Source organism: Lithobates pipiens, unplaced genomic scaffold, assembly GCF_037356315.1.
Source record: "Lithobates pipiens isolate NorthernLeopardFrog02 unplaced genomic scaffold, aLitPip1_a1.2 Scaffold_19, whole genome shotgun sequence".
Classification (NCBI taxonomy): domain Eukaryota; kingdom Metazoa; phylum Chordata; class Amphibia; order Anura; family Ranidae; genus Lithobates; species Lithobates pipiens.
Window position 1 is genome coordinate 435,855,229 of NW_027507764.1, and position 21,634 is coordinate 435,876,862.

General features: G+C 41.7%; 1 protein-coding gene across 2 annotated transcripts in view; it reads right to left on the reverse strand.

Moving 5' to 3' along the window:
* The window catches only part of NOL4 (nucleolar protein 4), a 389,605-nt gene that overhangs the window by 117,722 nt on the left and 250,249 nt on the right, over positions 1 to 21,634 (reverse strand). For both annotated transcript variants that reach the window (XM_077492631.1, XM_077492630.1), the window contains exons 4-5: positions 21,426 to 21,538; positions 15,006 to 15,138 (exon numbers count right to left, since the gene is read on the reverse strand). In XM_077492631.1, the coding sequence (XP_077348757.1) occupies positions 15,006 to 15,138; positions 21,426 to 21,538 (246 nt within the window). The remainder of the gene's footprint in view (positions 1 to 15,005; positions 15,139 to 21,425; positions 21,539 to 21,634) is intronic.

Sequence of the window (21,634 nt, forward strand, 5' to 3'; positions counted from 1 at the left end):
TATAAAATAGTGAACAATTTGCAAATGTTAAATCATAGTGTAGCGCTAAAAAAGAAAGTGACCATTATATATAACTAATCAGTGATCTCATCATATTATATAAATGTCAAGACCAAGGATTATATGAAATTCATTAAAAATCCACCATATGTGCACAATTTACTAGTACAAAAAATTATATGAAAAACCATATAGTAATACAAGAAAGTCCAAAAAGAGATACGAAAAAAAGTCTCTTATTCCACACGTGAAGTAAAAAATCACCGTCCACCTTCTTTATATGAAGATAACGTGCAGACACCACGTGATATTCCCGTCACCATTTACAATATAGGCTTACCAGATGTATTGGATCCAAACGAATATACATTCGAAGGATCGCAAAGGCTTGTGCACTCGTATGCAAAATCTTTCAAAGATAAACTCTCCAGGGAAGTTTCAGATCAGACTATTCCACTCCAGTTTTCAAAAAATTTCAAATCTTCAGTAATGTAATCCAACTCACATTGTCGAACCCATACAAAAAGAAATGAGGGCCACAATAGTATAATTCCGTTTAAAAGAAAAATTTAATAAAAAAGTAATGAACTTACATATATACAGTGAATAAAGAGCTTATTTCATAAAAGACACAGCTGCAGTAGGAGTCCCGACGCGTTTCGTCCTCAAAAGACGTAATCTGGGGTAACACTCCGCTGCAGCCCACTTACTTTTATACCTAACCTTCCAATCTAGGCGAAAATTTCACCTGCCTGTGTCACCGCATATTACTTCCGGTTTAACATGGCGCCCGGCGTGCGTTCCACGCCTCATTATAGTGTTTTCGCATAAACCTACTCTTAATTGCATACCATGATGTATCTAAAGTGAGCCACTACAAGGAACTATCAATAAAGTGTTTAAACGACACAGAAAAACGGATATTTAGAAAGAGCAACGTTATACAACAAACGTCACTTCCGGGTCATGACTGGGATGTTATCTAGTCAAATAAATGAATGTAGGTGTGACTCCAATAACAACCCACCTATCCCAGCCAATCAACGAACGCCCACCAACCAGAGACGCCCAACAAAGGAAGCACGTCTCATCATGGGAGCGACGCAAAAACATGGCATTTCCGGCCAGCACTAAGCCGCATCCGGGCCTACGCTGGAACGCACAGCACAGGAAACGCCAACACCAAAGGCGCATCCGATGCCGGAAGTGATGCAAATAAGAACTCGTCACTTCCGGTTGCTAATGGAACGCATGTAAACACACGCCGGAACGCACAGCCAGTTCTGGCCTCTAAATTGCCTGAGTGTGCTAAGGTACTTTTTAGGGGTGCACCCTCTCTACGGAGTTGTATTGCTCCCAATGTTATCAATCCACCCTGTCGCCCATCATTTTTTCACAATTTAACGGGCTTTTATCCTTGTAAGAAATGTGTTGTGTGCCAATTTAATACGGTTGGAAGACATAAAACAACTGAGTTTATATCAACAACAACTAATAAAACACACATTATAAAATCATTCTGTACCTGTAGTACTAAGTACGTAGTTTATCTGATCACTTGTCCATGCGGCAAACAATATGTGGGGAGGACAACAAGAACATTTGCGATTAGAGTAGGAGAGCATATAGCCCTGATAAAGAGTAAAGTCTCTAAACACACTGTCCCGAGACATTATAGGGAATGTCACAACAGCGATCCTACAGGTACACAGTTTTTGGCTATTGATAAATACACACCTCCCTGGAGGGGTGGTGCTATGACCCGGGGTGTCTCCAGATTAGAGACCTACTGGATATATACGATTCGATCCTATTCTCCGTTTGGCCTAAACGTAGAATGGGACATTAATGCGTTTATCAATGATGGGTAAGGTGGGAAGTGGCAATGTCCTGTTTTCGATTGCATTTCAAAAAAATATTTTTTGTAACCTCTATAATTTTTCAATATTTTCTATATTATTTTAAATTTGTATGTTAATAGGATTCTTTTTTATGGTTGTTATTTGTTTGCTGTACCATCCCTGGGATAGAATTTTACCTGCCTTATGTGTCAACGCATTAGGTTATTATGTGCACACCGACATGCATTATCTTATTGCGTGCCTGTGTGCACAGGGATTTAGAACCAATTATATCATTATTTTCTAAATTGTGGAAGATATATGTGTGTCTTCCTTTTTAGAATGCACGATGAATGCATTCTGGGATTTTTTGCCAAGTACAATCTGGCACACAATAAACTCTTATAGGTTGGTTTTTCATTTTTCGAATGGAATATAAAGCGAGAGTTGCATAAATTCCATTCTCTTTTGTCCCCCTTTTTTCTTTTGAATTATTATTATTTTTTGTTTGGTGGAGTCTGATTTTTTCGGATCATGGGGTAGGCGTATGTATGATCGTATATTCTCTTATGCTGTGCGTTCCGGCGTGTGTTTACATGCGTTCCATTAGCAACCGGAAGTGACGAGTTCTTATTTGCATCACTTCCAGCATCGGATGCGCCTTTGGTGTTGGCGTTTCCTGTGCTGTGCGTTCCAGCGTAGGCCCGGATGCGGCTTAGTGCTGGCCGGAAATGCCATGTTTTTGCGTCGCTCCCATGATGAGACGTGCTTCCTTTGTTGGGCGTCTCTGGTTGGTGGGCGTTCGTTGATTGGCTGGGATAGGTGGGTTGTTATTGGAGCCACACCTATATTCATTTATTTGACTAGATAACATCCCAGTCATGACCCGGAAGTGACGTTTGTTGTATAACGTCGCTCTTTCTAAATATCCGTTTTTCTGTGTCGTTTAAACACTTTATTGATAGTTCCTTGTAGTGGCTCACTTTAGATACATCATGGTATGCAATTAAGAGTAGGTTTATGCGAAAACACTATAATGAGGCGTGGAACGCACGCCGGGCGCCATGTTAAACCGGAAGTAATATGCGGTGACACAGGCAGGTGAAATTTTCGCCTAGATTGGAAGGTTAGGTATAAAAGTAAGTGGGCTGCAGCGGAGTGTTACCCCAGATGACGTCTTTTGAGGACGAAACGCGTCGGGACTCCTACTGCAGCTGTGTCTTTTATGAAATAAGCGCTTTATTCACTGTATATATGTAAGTTCATTACTTTTTTATTAAATTTTTCTTTTAAACTGAATTATACTATTGTGGCCCTCATTTCTTTTTGTATGGGTTCGACAATGTGAGTTGGATTACATTACTGAAGATTTGACATTTTTTGAAAACTGGAGTGGAATAGTCTGATCTGAAACTTCCCTGGAGAGTTTATCTTTGAAAGATTTTGCATACGAGTGCACAAGCCTTTGCGATCCTTCGAATGTATATTCGTTTGGATCCAATACATCTGGTAAGCCTATATCGTAAATGGTGACGGGAATATCACGTGGTGTCTGCACGTTATCTTCATATAAAGAAGGTGGACGGTGATTTTTTACTTCACGTGTGGAATAAGAGCCTTTTTTTCGTATCTCTTTTTGGACTTTCTTGTATTACTATATGGTTTTTCATATAATTTTTTGTACTAGTAAATTGTGCACATATGGTAGATTTTTAATGAATGTCATATAATCCTTGGTCTTGACATTTGCATAATATGATGAGATCACTGATTAGTTATATATAATGGTCACTTTCTTTTTTAGCGCTACACTGTGATTGTGGGTTCTGCAATCCCATAAATCTGCCTGATTTGTCACAGCAGACAGGTTAAAAAAAGAGTCAAACCAGAGCATGATACAGTTAAGCCAAGTTGCAGTCAGTGCAGGCTTGAGGCCTGGGCAAGTGAAAGTGCAGCAGCAGACAGAAAACAGAAAATAAAAGTAAAATTTTAGTCTTAACCAATGATTACCTGAGGTTGCAGATGTCTTGGAACAAGCCATGTTCCAAGACAGGAACATACACAAGACAGGCGCATACACTAAAAAACTGTTATTAAAGACTGGCAGGTATAGGTACAAATACCTTTGCACAGGCATTGAGTCAGTGCACTAAGCAAGATTTTGCCTTGCACTTAAAGTGATTGTAAAGTCAAATTGTTTTTCATATAAAAAACACAAACATGTCATACTTACCTGCTCTGTTGCAGTGGATTTGCACAAAGCAGCCTGGATCCTCCCCTTCTAGGGTCCCTCTTCTGTGATCCTGGCCCCTCCCTCCTGTTCAGTGACCCCACAGCAAGCAGCTTGCTATGGGGGCACCCGAGCTGACTCACAGCTTCCTGTGTCCATTCAGACATGAAGCCAGACCCAGCCCCATCCGCTCTCTCTCCCAGCTCAGACAGCTGAGACACTGGTGGACATCTTTGAACAAAGATGGGGCTCAGGTAAGTGTTAGGGGGGGGGGGGCTGAGGGGGCTGCTGCACACAGAAGGCTTTTTTTCTTAATTCATAGAATGCATTAGGATAAAATAACTTCTGCCTTTACAACCCCTTTAATAATGCCAATTGTGTAGCTACCGTATATACTCGAGTATAAGCCGAGATTTTCAGCCTCTTTTTTGAGGCTGAAAGTGCCCCCCTCGGCTTATACTCGAGTCATCGCTGTCTGCCCGCTCGATCAGCGTGTCGAGCAGACAGACAGCGGCCATTCTATCATTCAAAAGCCGCGCCTCCGGCTCCGCCTTCGCCTGTGATAGGCGGAACACTGAATTTCCCAGCAGCCTGTGTTCCGCCTATCACGGACATCGTATCATCCTCGTACTACGGACGAGGATGATACGATGTCCGTGATAGGCGGAACACAGGCTGCTGGGAAATTCAGTGTTCCGCCTATCACAGGCGAAGGCGGAGGCTTTTGAATTTTACAATGGCCGCCGAGGCGCCGACGAAGAGGGCACGGGACGGAGGCAAGGCAAGGCACGGCACGGGACGGGACGGAGGCAAGGCAAGGCACGACACGGGACGGAGGCAAGGCACGGCGGCACGGCGGCAAGGCACGGCACGGGACGGAGGCAAGGAGGCAAGGCACGGGACGGAGGCTCGGGACACAGGTAGGCTGGACACACACACACACACACACACACACACACACACACACAGGGATGGATGGATGGATGGATGGAGACACACACACACAGGGATGGATGGATGGAGACACACACACACACACGGATGGATGGATGGATGGATGGATGGAGACACACACACACAGGGATGGATGGATGGATGGACACACACACACACAGGGATGGATGGACGGACACACAGGGATGGACGGACACACAGGGATGGACGGACACACAGGGATGGACGGACACACACACAGGGATGGACAGGCATGTCTCACCCTCGGCTTATACACGAGTCAATAAGTTTGCCAGTTTTTTTGGGGGTAAATTGGGGGCCTCGGCTTATATTCGGGTCGGCCTATACTCGAGTATATACGGTATATATCTACCATGTGCTCAAATACAGTTTGGATTATTAAGGGAAAGGGATGTGCAGCAGGAAAGGTGAAGGAGGTAGCTTTCCAAGAACTGAGGGGGTTTCTTACACCTGTGTTGGTGTGTTTGTTGTGCGTTTGTTGTGTGTATGTTGACATAGGAACATATGGGGTTTTTGCATATATTATGTAAACTGTGTTTAGTACTAAAAGAAGTCACATTTTCAAAAATAATTAATCTTAAACCATGTAAATATGAAGTGTTTGTATATGAATACCTTACATTTACACTTGCACCCAATAGGTGGCTAGCTCTGAGCAAGAGCATCAGCTTTATAGAGGCATAAATGGGAACTCCTGGTTTACCTACACTACAGAATGACTCACAGAGGGACACATTCCTCCTCCTCTCTAATATTATATTTAAGGCTGATGTTAAGACTTCCCCATAACTCCTCCTGCCATTACAAAAAAAATGTTGTCCAGAGATGTGCTTTAAGTAAAGATGCCCATAGATGGATCGAAATTCGACTGGCCTTCCTTGTTTGACAGAAGTCCATCATTAGATTGAATAAACAAGATGGAAAACTTTGCCGATTCCGCTGTCAGAATAAAAGTTTATACAGTGATTGTTTACACAATTTTACTTAAAATTTATGTGAAATCCTCACTTATAAAAATATTTAATAAAGGATGTAGCAATGATACTGAGCTTTGTATTAAGAAAGTTCAGCACTGACGGGATGCTTGGAAGGACCCTGCACATAACATAAGAGTCATTTACATGAGTCTATTTAAAACTGGCCATAGAGGATTATAGATGATATTATAGATTATAGATGGTCATAGAAGAAAAGATTCCACAATGAGGTGTTGGTACTAAAAAACAGTGTTGGTGGTTTCTAGTACAAACTAATAAACAATACAATAAACAAATGTATACTGTTGAATTCTATGGTCTGGCGCTCCTTCCATTTGTGCAGGTTTTTTTATGGTAAAGCCTTGTCTGTTGTAAGCAGCCTAACCTGAGCCAGTGAGCTCTTCAAAAGTGTTTGCCCTCTCGCTACTTTGTATAAACTCGCATCAAAGTCCCATCGCCTCCTGGATGCTTTTTTCTTCATTGGAATTTTTTATGTTTTTCAGGGTTCTGCTAAGGGGATTTTCCCCTTATTTCTGTACCAATGACAGCTGTTTCACCAGACAGAATAGGAAGGAAAAATCTCCAACACAAACAGAAATAAGTAGTGGAGGGTTGCATTCCCTACCAGATGTTTTTGCAGTCTGTGTTCCTGCAGATTTTCCTCTACTTGCCAGATGAAACTGTGGTCATCATTCCAGAAAGTGAGGGGAAATCTGTCTATCAGAGCCATAGAACTATACAAACAAGATTTTGTGATTGCAGGTTACACTCTAACAAAAGGCTCATGGGAAGGGGCATCAAATTGAAATGCAGTACTGCATATCTCATAAATTATATAGCCAGGATACCTTTCCCAAGACAGAGTTGGCATAGGCTGAAACTGACATGGAGCAGTCTGTTCTCTTTAATACCAAATTAAGAAAATATACACATATAATTGTGTTTTCTGAAGTATTGTTATAGGTTAAAACAGTGATGGCGAACCTTGGCACCTCAGATGTTTTGGAACTACATTTCCCATGATGCTCATGCACTCTGCAGTTTAATTGAGCATCATGGGAGATGTAATTCCAAAACATCTGGGGTGCCAAGGTTCGCCATCACTGGGTTAGAATATGTATTATGTTTATACAAATCAGAAAGTTATTTATAATTATTAAAAAGAGAAGTTCAGGATTTAGGAAAACAAAAATGATACTCATCTAGGTGGATACAGCGATCTGATGCTGCATTTGTCCCCTGGCTCTAAGACTGAGAACTGAGCGATCAAACACTGCTGCTCACTCAGTTCTCAGCATTCTGTGAGCCGAGAGCCGAGGACTGTCCATCTTCCGTCAGGATCTTTTAAGAGCATTGAACGTGCGACATCAGCGGATAGCAGGCTTCAGTCCACTATACGCCGAAAATGAGTATCCATAGAAGTACAGCCAAAATAGCTTTGGCTATTCTCCTTTAATGTGTATGATACCTCTAATGCTCTTAAACTATAATATCAATGCAATAAAGTGAATATAACTTAACTCTAGGTCAGTGATGGCGAACCTTGGCACCCCAGATGTTTTGGAACTACATTTCCCATGATGCTCAACTACACTGCAGAGTGTATGAGCATCATGGGAAATGTAGTTCCAAAACATCTGGAGCGCCATCACTGCTCTAGGTAATATCTTAATTGCATAGTTACACTAAGTGAGCTTGAACCAATTTAAAGTGGAATTCCAGGCTCTAATTAACTAAGCTTGGAACAGATCCCTCCCCCTTCTAACACCTTTACTATCTACCCTGTAGAAGGAAAATGCTTATACTTATCTATTGTCAGGACTCTTTGGTTTAGTCACTGATCAGCTCTGAGCAGCAGCTTCAGGGGAGAGAAGGGACCACCAACATTGGATGCCCCATAATAAGCTCATCGGTGATGCCACTGCCTAGGCATTCCATCTGTTGTTGACACCCTCTTCTTCCCTGAAGCCAGCTGCTGGGGAGATCACATGATTGGAACAGAGCTCTGAGAATAAGTAAGCATAAATCTTCCTTCTACAGCAGGGGTGCCCGACCAGTGGCCCGAGGGCCACATGTGGCCCGCGGAGCCCTTTGATGTGGCCCGCAACCTCCTGCTCTGGGATAGAATAGAAAGAATACTGTTATTAAAGGTCAGTTTATTACTAAAATCACAGGGCATATCTGGGCATATGTTTTCTGCAGTGGTTACTGGGCTGCTTTCAAACAAACGCAGGTGCAGAACAGGTTACCTGCGGGTTACCTGCACTGAGCAATAGACTTTTATTATTATCTGCGAGTTTGGTGCGCTTTCTGAAAGTGCACCAAACCTGCAGAATATAATAGCAGTCTATTGTAAACTGCAGGAAAGCCAAAGATACACTGCGTTGCACACGTAGGGCAGGTAAACCGCAGCGCATCATTGTGAAAGCAGCCTTGGACCCCTTTCACACTGACAGTCTGTCAGTCCGACCAATTGGATCCTCTATTCACCTCTAAGTAGGGGCAGACATAAACTGACGTGTGCTCCACCTCCAATACGATTCACTAAAAAGTCGTGGGCTGCGTCCATGTCCGCTCTCCAAATGCATAGTGGACACGGACATGCCACCCACCTGCTCCGCTCATCGTGGCCCACGACCGGTTACCGAGTCGCTTAAGTGGCCCTCGCTCTTCAAAAGGTTGGGCACCCCTGTTCTACAGGGTAGATGGTATAGGAGTTAGAAAGGGGTGAGAGCTGTTTTAGACTTAGTTAGCTAGAGATTGGAGTTCCACTTTAAATATTTCATACCTGATAGATTGCTGTGGAATAGTAAAGTGATTACTGTCAAACTGCACAGGTGCAGATGTCAGAACAAGAATGGATGTAAACAATGCAGTGGGACCACAGAATAAAATCTAGGCAAATATAGTCATCTGGTGGTGGAGGGTGGGCTAAAACAACTGGGGGGGGGGGGGCAGGAAACTTAGTGAGAAAGTTTCCTTATCCTTTCAGGTATTCTAAGATTTCAAATGGTTTTGCTTTAACATATCTAGGCATAACTTCCATTGGCTTCTTGCTAAGTTATTAGAAATGTGCATACATCTTAACAGGTTCACTGCAGACACCACCAGTTACCTTTGATTTGTATGGGCACTTAGAGTGTAATAACAGTAAACACCACAAATCAATAGAGCTCAATAAAAAACAGACTAGGAAGAGAGGCTGAGAGTAAATACGATTACTGACAAGGTCCCAAATGACAATTTAAATTAGTATTTTATCGACAGTGGTGTTTTGGAGGTGTTCATTGGTCTTAATTTAATTTTTTTGCCAGTGAATTGATAATTGACAAATCTATGTTTCTGGTAAGCCTAAAACAAACAATACATCTCACATAGCTGATTATAGCTGGAGAGTTTTATTTCTAAAAATATTAAAAGAAATTCTGCCATGAATATGGGAGCTGCCACTGTTGAGTTTCTTCTGAAAAAGCTTGTTGTCTGGCTGTTATGTAGATATTTTGGCTTCGTTACTTTCTGAATTAGTGACCTGGAACAAGTATGTAGATGAGATTTTCTGATGTAAAATAACCTAAATTCACAGTTAACTTGTTAAACTTGTAACATGTCTGTACTTGCAGGTACATGCAGTTCACAATTCAGGGTAAAGATTCTTTAGCAGGACATTCTATCATGCAATCATTATACATTCTGAAGCTGGTGCTCCACCCATTTTTTCCCCTTTGCTTTCTTAGACCCCTTTCACACTGGGGCGCTTTGTAGGCACTACAGTGCTACAAATAGCACCTGCAAAGCGCCCTGAAAGAGCCGCTCCTCACACTCCAGTGGAGTGGTGCGCCGGTCGGACTGTAAAAAAAAGTCCCGTTGGCAGCATCTTCGGAGCGGTGAAGAAGCGGTGTGTATACCGCTCCTCCACCACTCCTGCCCATTGACATCAATGGGGCAGCGTAGCTATACCGCCGGCAAAGCGCCAATGCAGCAGCGCTTTGCAGCGGTTTTAACCCTTTCTCGGCCGCTAGCAGGGGGTAAAACCATCCCACTAGCGGCCGAATACCGCCGCTAAAACGACAGTAAAGCAGTGCTAAAAATAGCACAGTTTTACCGCTGGCGGCCGCACCGCCCCAATGTGAAAGGGGCCTTAAAGGGCAGTGAGGTTTTCATTCACCCCCAGGTGCTAATAACAAAATGCAGGAGAAAAGGTCAGGAAGTCCCAAATGAAGTTGGAATTTGCATGATTGTGCCATTGGCTCCTGCTGCTGTCAACCACAAGCAGGAGGCAGGGCCAAGCCACGCTCTGTGTGTCTATTGACACACAGAACCAGCTCTGGAGCTCACACAAGTGTGGGAGGAGCCAGGAGTGTCTGTGGGTACCCAAGAAAGGGAGGATCGGGGCTGCTCTGTGCAAAACAGCTGCACAGAGTGGGTAAGTATAACATGTTTGTTATTTTAAAAAAAAGATTTACAATCACTGTAAACATAATACATTTCTTAATAAGCAATGAGGTGCCTATAAAAAGGATAAATGTCTGGAAAGTAATGAGGAGATTCTGTAAAGTCACATTAAGCTGCAAATTTTACATGCAATAGAGGTTTGCAGATAAATAATAACCCACTAATACATGATCATTAACTTGACACTGAAACTGTTTTAAAGCACTATTAAACTGTTTGGCAGTGTACCAATTTTTAAAAGTGGTGGCTGTATTATGTTTTAAAGGCTTTCTTGTTACCTGGAGAGCCAGCTCGTAAATTTGTTATTTTTCTTTCTTTAACCACTTGCTTACTGGGCACTTAAACCCCCCTCAGTCCCAGACCAATTTTCAGCTTTCAGCGCTGATGCACTTTGAATGACAATTGCGCGGGCATACAACACTGTACCCAAATGAAATTTTTATCATTTTTTTCCCACAAATAGAGCTTTATTTTGGTGGTATTTAGTTACAGCTCGGAGTTTTATTTTTTGCTAAACAAACAAAAAAAGATGCAAAAAAAATAAAAAATAAAATCATGTTTTAATAGTTTGTTCGCAAAATTTAGCAAACGGGTCATTTTTCTCCTTCATTGAAGTGCGCTGATTAGGCGGCACTGATAGGCTGCATTGGTGGGCACTGATGGGCTGCATTGGTGGGCACTGATGGGCTGCATTGGTGGGCACTGATGGGCTGCATTGGTGGGCACTGATAGGCTGCACTGGTGGGCACTGATAGGCATAGTTAAGGCGGCACTAATAGGCACAGATAAGGCGGCACCGATGGGCACAGATAAGGCGGCACTGATGGGCAAAGATGGGCACAGATAAGATGGCACGGATGGGTGGCACGGATAAGTGGCACGGATGGGTGGCACGGATGGGCACTGATAGGTACCACAGATAGATGGGACTGATGGGCACTGATAGGTGGCACTGATAGGTGGCTCTGATAGGTGGCACTGCTGGGCACTGATGGGCGGCACTGCTGGGCACTGATGGGCGGCACTGCTGGGCACTGATGGGCGGCACTGGGGTGCAGCACCTTTGAGGCAGATTGGGTGGCACTGTGGGTGGCACTGTGGGGTGGCACTGTGGGTGGCACTGTGGGTGGCACTGTGGGCACTATGGGCACTGACGGGGGGCACTTACTTTTGCGTTTTATTTTACTTCAGGATGGCACTGCAGGAGGCAGGTGGGCACTGGCAGGTGGCAGGTGGTCCCTTGTATTGATGGCCGTGATCGGGACTGATGTCCCGATCACGGCCGCCGGTGATCGGCTTTTTTTTTTTCTCCTCGCGCTGTCAGCGCGAGGAGGAATAATAGCCGATTACCGGCTCCGTTCTATCACATGATCAGCTGTCATTGGCTGACAGCTGATCACGTGATAAGGGGTCGGGATCGACCTCTTGCACGGATCGGTGATCAGGCGAGTCTCATGGACTCGCCGATCACAGAGCGCGCCGCGCGCGCCCCTCAGGGGGCGCGCAGGCCGCTCGTAACCGGGACGACGTCAATAGACGTAGTCCCGGAAATGTAGGTCCGCGCTAATGCCGTCATTTGGCAATAGCGCAGATCTCAAGTGGTTAACAGACCAAGCTGTCCAGCAAAAGTGGCAGTTATAGCCTTAAGACAAACTATTTAATACTGACAGGGGTGCTTCCAAAGGTCAGCTTTTACTCATTTATGTAAAATAGTTATCCCAAAAGTATAAAAATGCTGTAACTGCTTATAAAGTGTTTGCTGGAGTTCAGCTTAAATTTTTTTTGTCAAGTCCATCTGCAAGTGCAGTGCATGCAATATTACACTCGCCACAAGTTGACAATGTTGCTGTCCAAACACGTCTCTGTTGCTTTTCCACCCATAGTGGAGATACCCTGAACCACATTTTCTGTTTATCTCTGTACTTACCTGGGGCAACTTGCATGGATATATTTTCCCATAAGCCATTACAGTCTGGCAATTTGGAAATGTATTTCTACCTGTCACCTGTAATAGGCAGGCACCACAAGGTTCCCATACACATTCCTAGTTTTGACCAAAGCATCTTCTGTGTATCTTGACAACAGGTCGGACTCAACAGGTACATTTCAAACTAAAGCCAACTAAACCTGCCAACCAATCTGCCAAGGATGGTGCCATCTTAGCCTTTATTTAGGCCTGCAGTTTCCATGGTGCTGCACATATGATCAGCTACGACACCAGCCATTTCAGGGCTTAAAAGGATTGGTTGTGTGCTGACAGTCATCACTGGAGGCATTCCTCCAATTGAGCATATACTGCACATGCACTTGTAGGCAGAATATAAAGTCACACTGTGCAGAAAACAATGTTGGTATGTTTATGGATTTACAGGGGGGAGAATAATTATTTGATCCCCTGTAAATTTTGTAAGTTTGCCCACTTACAAATAAATGAAGGGTCTATCATTTTTATCACAGGTGTATTTTATATGATAGAGACAGAATATCAACCAAAAATCCAGAAAAAACACATAAAACAAATGCCATAAATTAAGTTGAAGTTCAGTAAGTAAAATAAGTATTTGATCCTCAAGCAAAACATGACTTAGTACTTGGTGGAGAAACTTTTGTTGGCAAGCACAGAGGTAAGACATTTTTTGTAGTTGGTTACCAGATTTGCACACATCTCAGTAGGGATTTTGGTCCACTCTTCTTTACAGAACTTCTCCAAATACCTAAGGTTTCTTGGCTGTCGCTTGGCAACTCAAAGTTTCGGCTCCCTCCATAAATGTTCTATAGGATTAAGGTCTGGAGACTGACTAGGTCACTCCATAACCTTAATGTGCATTTTCTTGAGTCACTCCTTTGTTGCCTTGGCAGTGTTTTGGGTCATTGTCATGCTAAAAGACCCATCCATGACCCATCTTCAGTGTTCTGGCTGAGGGAAGAAGGTCCAAGATCCTTTAGCAGAGAAACAGCCCAAAAGCATCATGTTTCCACCTCCGTGCTTGACTGTAGGGATGGTGTTTTTAAGGTCATAGTCAGCATTTTTTCTTCCACCTAACACAGCGAGTCAAGTTAATGCCAAAGAGCTCAATTTCGGCCTGATCTGACCACGGCACTTTCTCCCAAGCCATCTAGGAATCATTTAGATGTTCATTGGCATGACTGTACATGTGCCTTCTTGAGGAGGGGGACCCATCATGTTTGGAGAAAGAAAAATGCTGACTATGACCCTAGGAACACCACCCCTATAGTCAAGCACAAGGGTGGAAACATTATGCTTTGGGGCTGTTTCTCTGCTAAAGGTACAGACTGACTTTGCCGCATTGAGGGACCAATGGATGGGGCCATGTATTGTAAAATCTTGGATGAGAACATTCATCCCTCAGCCAGAACACTAAGGATGGGTCATGGATGGATCTTTCAGCATGACAATGACCTAAAACATACCACCAAGGTAACAAAGGAGTGGCTCAAGATGAAGCACATTAAGGTCATGGAGTGTACTACTAGCCAGTCTCCAGACCTTAATCCTATATAAAATATATGGAGGGAGCTGAAATTTCAAGTTGTCAATTGACAGCCAAGAAATCTTAAGGATTTACAGAAGATCTTTATGGAAGAGTGGACCTAAATCCCTCCTGAGATCTGTGCAAACCTGGTAACTACCTACAAGAAAAGTCTTACCTCTGTGCTTGCAAACAAGGTTTTCTCCACCAAGTCATGTTTTATTTGGGGATTAAATACTTATTTTACTCGCTGAACTGCAACTCAATTTATAACATTTGTATCATGTGGTTTTTTTCTGGATTTTTGGTTGATATTCTCTCTCTATCATTTAAAATATACCTATGATAAAATTATAGAACCTTAATTTCTTTGTAAGTGTGCAACTTACAAAATATGCAGGGGGTCAAATAATTATGTTCCCCTACTGTATTAATATATACTGAACATTTTTTACTTGAGTTTTTTTTTTTAAGAAAAAGTTGAAAAGGTGCGTTTAGTTGTGCTTTATCCTTGACGTGGAGATATTTACGTGGCATTCACAATGCAATGCCTATACCTCACTATGCACCTTTAAGGAAAGTACGCTATGATGTTGAAAGGCTGTGAAATACCTTTTAACTTGGAAACCAAATTAAAATGTCTATGCTGACTGAATACTTGTAGCTTCTGCCCTATTTGTTTTACAATTTGTTTTTTTCCCCCCAGAGGTTCACTTTAACATGTGCAGCTGCTTTTTTTTCTTTAGGTTTAATGGACAAGAAAGTAATATTAAAAAATATCCTCTTGGTACTACCTTTATTTCACGTGTGCAGTTTTGTTAATTTTAGGAAATCTTGTTTTTACACAAATTTGGTTCACAATTTGCATAGTAGAGCAGGAGACACTGGTATAGTATTTGTTTTATACACTTACCTCAAAATAGATTTTCTTATATATAACTTTGTGGAAATTTGCTCTTCAAATATGTTGTAAAAAGAGAACTGACTGTATATGACGCAGCTGAAAATTAAGTTATAAGATGTATTAAGATTAACTCACCATCTTGCTGCCCATGAAGATTCTGGGGACTTTGCATTCTTTCTTCAAGGTTGGAGCTGAGGTCAGAATTCACAGCTGACATCCTGGTGGAATCACTCATGTCAAATTCATCACTTTCTATGGAGCTTTCATCCTGCAGGTATAAAGTTTACATTGTTAAAAGCCAGGATTTCTTAAGAACACAAACCACTTATAAAAATCGATAATTATTACATTACATTACATGTTTATTTGCAAACAAAAACTGGGCAGAGAGATCCTTAAAGGATAAGTTCACCTTTCATAACATGTTTCATAACATGTTACATGTTACACCCACATTCAAGGTGTAACATGTTATGAATGCACTAGCCCCATTTCTGGGGCAAGATCTTGATTGCTTATGAAGGTCGTGCTGGCTATTAACTCCCCTGGTCCAACAATTAGCTTCCCTACATAGATTCACATAGAAAAGCGCTGTTTTGAGTCCTTTCAGGCTGGGTTCACACTGATGCGAACACAGACATTGCATGTGATTTACACTGCATTTCAGTGCAGATTACATGTCTGTGCGATTCAAATTCAGCCATACAAACTGTAATCGCATCGCATTCGCACTAAAATGGTGCAGGATCCTTTTTTTGGTCCGCACTGGAATCAGATCGCATGGGTGTTCACACCTATGCGTTCCGATTCCTGTACCATTTGACAGTTCGCACTGCGATCTGCAAACTGATCTGGGGGTGTCAGTAACTTTCTATTGACACCCACAGCAGTTCTGAGAAGGCAGTGTGAACTCCCTGTGAGTGACATGCAATGTGGGAACCTGCAACAGAATCACGCCAGATTCCCGCATTGTATATGTGTGAACCCAGCCTCAAAGGTCTTCTTTTAACTAGAGCCCTTATGAAAGGGAAGTTTCTCCTGGCCCCCAAAATTCTTTGGCTGATTTTTACTGTGAACCAATAATCTAATGTGGACTTATTATTTGGTCTGTCACTTCTTCCATTGGGGAATGTTATTTTTTGTTTACAAGCTTTGGGTTCAAACCTAATACGGATGCGGCTGACAGCAGGGGTCCGGTGCATCCCTGTTCTCCTTTTCAGGGACGAATTAGGACTGAATTTGGACCCAAAACAGAGTCAAAGAAGCACAGGACCCCATGCAATGTGCTCCGCAGCCCCCCCCCCCCCCAAATGTGTGAACCGGCTCCATTGAGAGCCGGTCACAATCTCCTGTCATGCAAATTGGATGCGGAAAAAACCTGCATCCAATTTGCATCAGTGTGACCCCAGCCTTATATGATCAGTCTAAATACTGTATTACTTGTGATAACTGGGCTACTTTATTCAAATAATAGGCGTACAAAGCTCACATGAATGTAAAATGATGCTTTTTACTGTTTGCTCATTTTATTCCAACATATAGAAGAATCTCTGCAATCATTTTAGGACTGTGCCCTAAAGGGCAAGTACTTTTCAGGTGGTAAACAACACCCAATTAAGGTAAGAGAGTTGCAACAGGTTCAGTGCATAGAGATATTGGATGATTAATCAGCTATCCTCTCATCATCTACTTCTAAAGTTTAAAGATAACAATTCTGGGAGGATGCAGCCAAGTTACCGTAAATCACAAATTGTCTTTGTAAATCACACAATGAACTCGTCCTCAGCTCTGAACTGATGTATCTTTTTAACTTCATCAACGATTATAGCGGAGTCTAGCATTTATGTCGCTGTTCTATCAATGCAGAAATCATGTGTGGTTTCACTGCTGGCAGACTATAGCATAAGATACGTGTGTGCACATATATGTCAATGTTAGAAAAGGTTTTCTTCAGCAGTCAGATTATTTCCTGTCTTCTGACTGCTGTTCCGTGTCTCTGGGTACACTGATATTTCAATATAAGGGTCTGATAAATGGGATAAAAAAATGACTTGGATCTCCAGTATACTTAAGAAAAAAGATACATGAACAGAATGCCTAATCATAATAGGTGTGTTCTGATACACATGTAACAAGGTCCCCTTAAGATCAGCTGAAGAAGATGTAAATCCTAATGTCTATGTGTATCTTGGCTTTTATTTATTTAATATAAGAAAATCGGTAATTACTATGTTTAGCCTCTCCTTTTATTCCCATAGGAAGACCAGTGTCAGTTCTGAAGATGTTTAACCTAATGAAGACATAAATTACCCAGCATGTATATATAAGAAGCAGATTTGCGGAGAGCTGTATAGTAGCTAGGTACAACTCATCCATTGTTATTGGTACTGATAGACGACTTGTGTTCAACAAGCTTCTCAGTTCAGGGATCTCTCACTCAGTCTGATCCACGCTGACACCTTGACAGTCCAGATATAAGTGTGTCAAGTCTTTTTATTCACCACTTCACTTGATGCACTAACAGTCAATACAGCAGTAGGTATTCCAAGTTTAGACTCCAATAACAATCAACAAATGCCTTGGACAGCTATTCACATCAGAGCCCAGAAACCAGAAAGACTTGGAAAAATGAAACTTGAAACCAATACTGCCATTATAGTACACATAACTTTATAGGGAATCTAGCTTTTTTTTAGCTTTATGTTAATATGATCACATTTGACTGGCATGGGTTTTGTTTTTAAGCATTTCCATTTATAATTGTATTTGTTCACCCTGCTTTGCAGTGGCTGTACTTTACTACTGCTCTTATCTCAAAGTTGGACAGAATTCAGATGGTTTATCCATTTTTTTTTTTTAATCTGCTATTCAGTAAAATGCTAACTGCACTATCGGAGATACAGAAAGCCACAAGGAGTAGTTCTACCCATTTTATGTTTATATACTCTCAAGTTGACACAAGATAGGGATGTTCCATCTGTGTAGCAATCAGTACTCTTTACAATGAATTGTTTTCAGTAGGGTGATTTTGGTAAGGTGATTGCACCATTAATATTACCCCTGCAATAAATAATTCTAGACTTTGAATTTTGATAGTTGTGAGGTACACTAAAGTGTCTGAATTTTGGCTGATTCTTGCTGATTCAGTTGGCATTCGAGCAGTTTGATAAACAATAATTTAAAAATTGACTGAGCTGGGTGGAAAAATAATGGCCAAACAAATGCTATCAGATGCAGTCACTGTTCGGATGACGCAAGTACTGATTACAATGGTCAGCAATTGAGATTCCTCCATAAATGCTTTTTAGCATGGATGGGCAATTCGATTGATTTGCTCTTGTTTAGCCCACAGGCTGAACGGGAGAAAATCTAATTGTGTATTGCAAGCCTATGTTTTTATACCATCAAACACTTTTTTTTGGCAGCGGGTAGATCCATACAGCTATAGCTTTGACTGCAAAGCTTTTTCTGAGGCGTCTGGGTGCAGCAGCACAAATGCTGGCCAGCTACGTAGACTTCTGGTCTGCTGCTAGAATAAAAGCATCTGATTAAAGGTTTGACATTTTTATTAAAATTATTATTGGGAAGGGCTGGGGGGGACTGCATTTTTGGTGAATAGTTAATAAAATTTTAGATCCATTTTAAATTGAATTTCTGTGTAAGACAAAAAGGAGGACCTCTGATGTTTTTTACTCCTTGTAAAAACACATAGGGCATCTACCCCACTGTGCTGCTAACCAGTAGTACTTGGTTTACTGTTGTGTCCAGCAATGTCTTTCCATTTAGCTGTAATTGTTGTCACAAGAATACCTGTAGAGTTCAAATGGAACGAGAGCGCAAGTCAGCCTGTAAATAGGGGTTTTGTAAGAGACTCATTTTATGCTGAAATATACTGTATATGTGTGTGAATTACAGTCATATTTTACAAAAAGTAGAAAACCTATTTTACTGTCGTAACTAGTTTAGATGATATCTCGTCAGGATAAGCAAAAACAACATCAGATCATGTACAGCTAGTGTTTTAGATATTAAGCAACAGCAAAATGCAGGGTACATACTGACAGCTCTGGTCAGAGTCGCTGTACTAACCATGCAAGGTTAGTACAGCGATCTACCCCGCTGAGCTGTTGTGTCGTCCCCCCCCCCCCCCAGAATACTCTGATCTCTCTCTTTGAGAACACTGATCGGTAGTCGTCAGCTGCTGGTTTTACAGGATGCACGCCCGTCAGACCGACATACACGCGGGCAGAATGTTTTAACCAGCCGTTGTCTCCTGACATTAGGCTGGGTAACAATTTTATTTATGCGCAACCCAGCTGGTTGCATGTAAAAAAACTGCTAGCTCCAGTCGGAGCCGCTGTACTAACCATTCAAGGTTAGTTCAGAAATCTCCCCCGCTGATCTGTTGTGTTCTGACAGGAAACAGTCCCCCACTACCCGCTAAAACACTCCGATCAACGCACTCTGTCATTGATCGGCCAGCTGCTGGTTTTTCAGCACACGCGTTCGACAAAAGGCCGCCGTCAAACCGATAGACACATCGGCCGATTGCCGGACTTTTTTTTTTTAACCAGTCGTTGTCTCCTGACATTCGGCCTGTGTGTACGTGGCTTTAACAGTCCAAAGAGTGATAGGGTGGAAGGGTGAAATAAGTCTGCATGTTTTTTTAAATGCTAACTTTTTCATTTCGATAAAATAATACTACTTTTTTAAGCTAAATTTGTATTGTGTGTGTGAAATATAGATGCACAAATGTATGCATGTGCAGTTTAGCACATGGTAAAAGCACTCATACTCCAAGACCATTTTGTGGCTGATTCATCAAGGAGTTCATGTCTCTACATGGGCATTTTAAGTGGCAGATTCAGAAAGCTCAGTTTCTTTTGCTGAAAACAAATGATATTTTTCTTATAGCAAACAAGAGGAAGCCATTTGTGTAAGTTATGTGAGAGTTTCAGTGGCCAGAAGGCCTCCATCTCCTAGTCTTTTGTGGCTATAACAGCCTCAACCCTTACAGGAAGTCTTTCTTCAAGATGTTGGAGTGTGTTTGTGGGATTTGTGCCTGCTCAGCAAAAAGAGCATTTGTAAGGTCACATACTGACGACATATGAGAAGACGTGGTTCACAATTAGCGCTCCAATTCATTTGAAATGTGTTTTGTAGTGTTGCAGTCAGGGCTCAGTGCAGGCAGTGGAGTCTCTCCATGCCAAACTTGTTAGCCCATGTCTTTATGTACCTGCCTTTGTCCAAAGGGTACAGTTATGCTAGAATTGGGAAGCTGTTACCAAAAGGATGAAATCACACACAATGGTCTAACATGTCTTTGTACAGTATGTTGTAGCATTAACAGTAACCTTCGCTGAAAACACCCAATCTCAGTCATTTGTCCATGTATGTGTATATGGTAATAATAGAGTGGAATAATTTTTTTCATAATTCTTGGTAAGTAAAATTGAAAATCTTTTTTTTTTTTTATTAAGTTTCCAAATTCAATTCTTGTTTATATTATGCTTCATTTGGTATGTGATGCAGGATTACCCCTGCTTACCATAGCTCCTGACAACTGTCTTGTCTTTTCAGGGGCACTCTCCTCCCTGTTGAGTTCATGCCCGCACACTGCCCTAGTCTGCATGGCAAAATGTTTGCCCATAAAGCATATCAGCAGAAAAATGTGCACAACTTGACATCAGAATGCTGCGCAAAAGAACTTCCTTGAATCAAAGACAAATGCAAGCACTTTAACAAATGGATTTTTTTTTCAAATGCTAACATTTGTACTTTCTTAATGTTCAGTAAACTGCCCTGCCCAAGTGCACCTTACTAATGCTAGGTATAAACTGATCTAAGTGGTTGACATGTTTATTGTAAAAAAAAATATGTATTTTCTCTTTAGTGAATCAGGTCAGTTTTGTGTCATAGATAATTTGCTGTCCAGATCGCACAAAACCAACTCCGGAGACCAGCTTCCTTTCCCACTACAGGCCAAAAACTTTATGAAGCATTTTTTTTTTTTTTTTTACTTCAAAGAGAAAAAAGATGCACCTTTAAAAACACAAAAAAGCAAGAACAGATAAATAGTTATTCATTTGATATATTTACTCACTCTTATGTATGCCTAACATTTCTCTTAACATTAGCTTTGTAATTTAAGTTTTAAAAGCAATAAAGGGGTCAGTAAAGCAGTCCACGGGTAGAAGGAAAGAAAATCACTTGATTCCCCCATCAACACAGCCAACCCCCTGCAGCGCTATTGGTTGCAGGAAGCCTTCCCGGGCAGCAGAACACAATTTTTTCTAATAACTATAGCTGCTGGCAGTAATCAAATGTAAAAAAATCTTAAACGCTGGTTGCACACAAATTGAACAATGGCTTGACCTGGGTACAATAAGCCTGCCCATACATGGATTGAAACTTGGGGGGTCACTGGCTGAATATCGAACCATGTATGGTCGTATTTGGTAAAAAATGTTTGTAATGAATGGCCTAGGGGTAACCTAGGAACTGCATTGTGAATTGTCATAATAGTCCTTTACTGCAATCTATAACTCACTTTACCTCATCTTGTTGTGAATTTAAGAGCTGAAGTTTCATGTGCTTCATATAAGCCATGGTTATTGGCATGTTGTAGTCAATCATACTTGTCACCAGTGTTGGAGGCTTTCCATTATCTGTAAAGAAAATAAAAACGTTTGTTATGTTCAAGTCACTTTTAAATCATTCTCTGGTCACGTAAGTGTGCTTGCAAGTTTAAACTGATTTGTGCT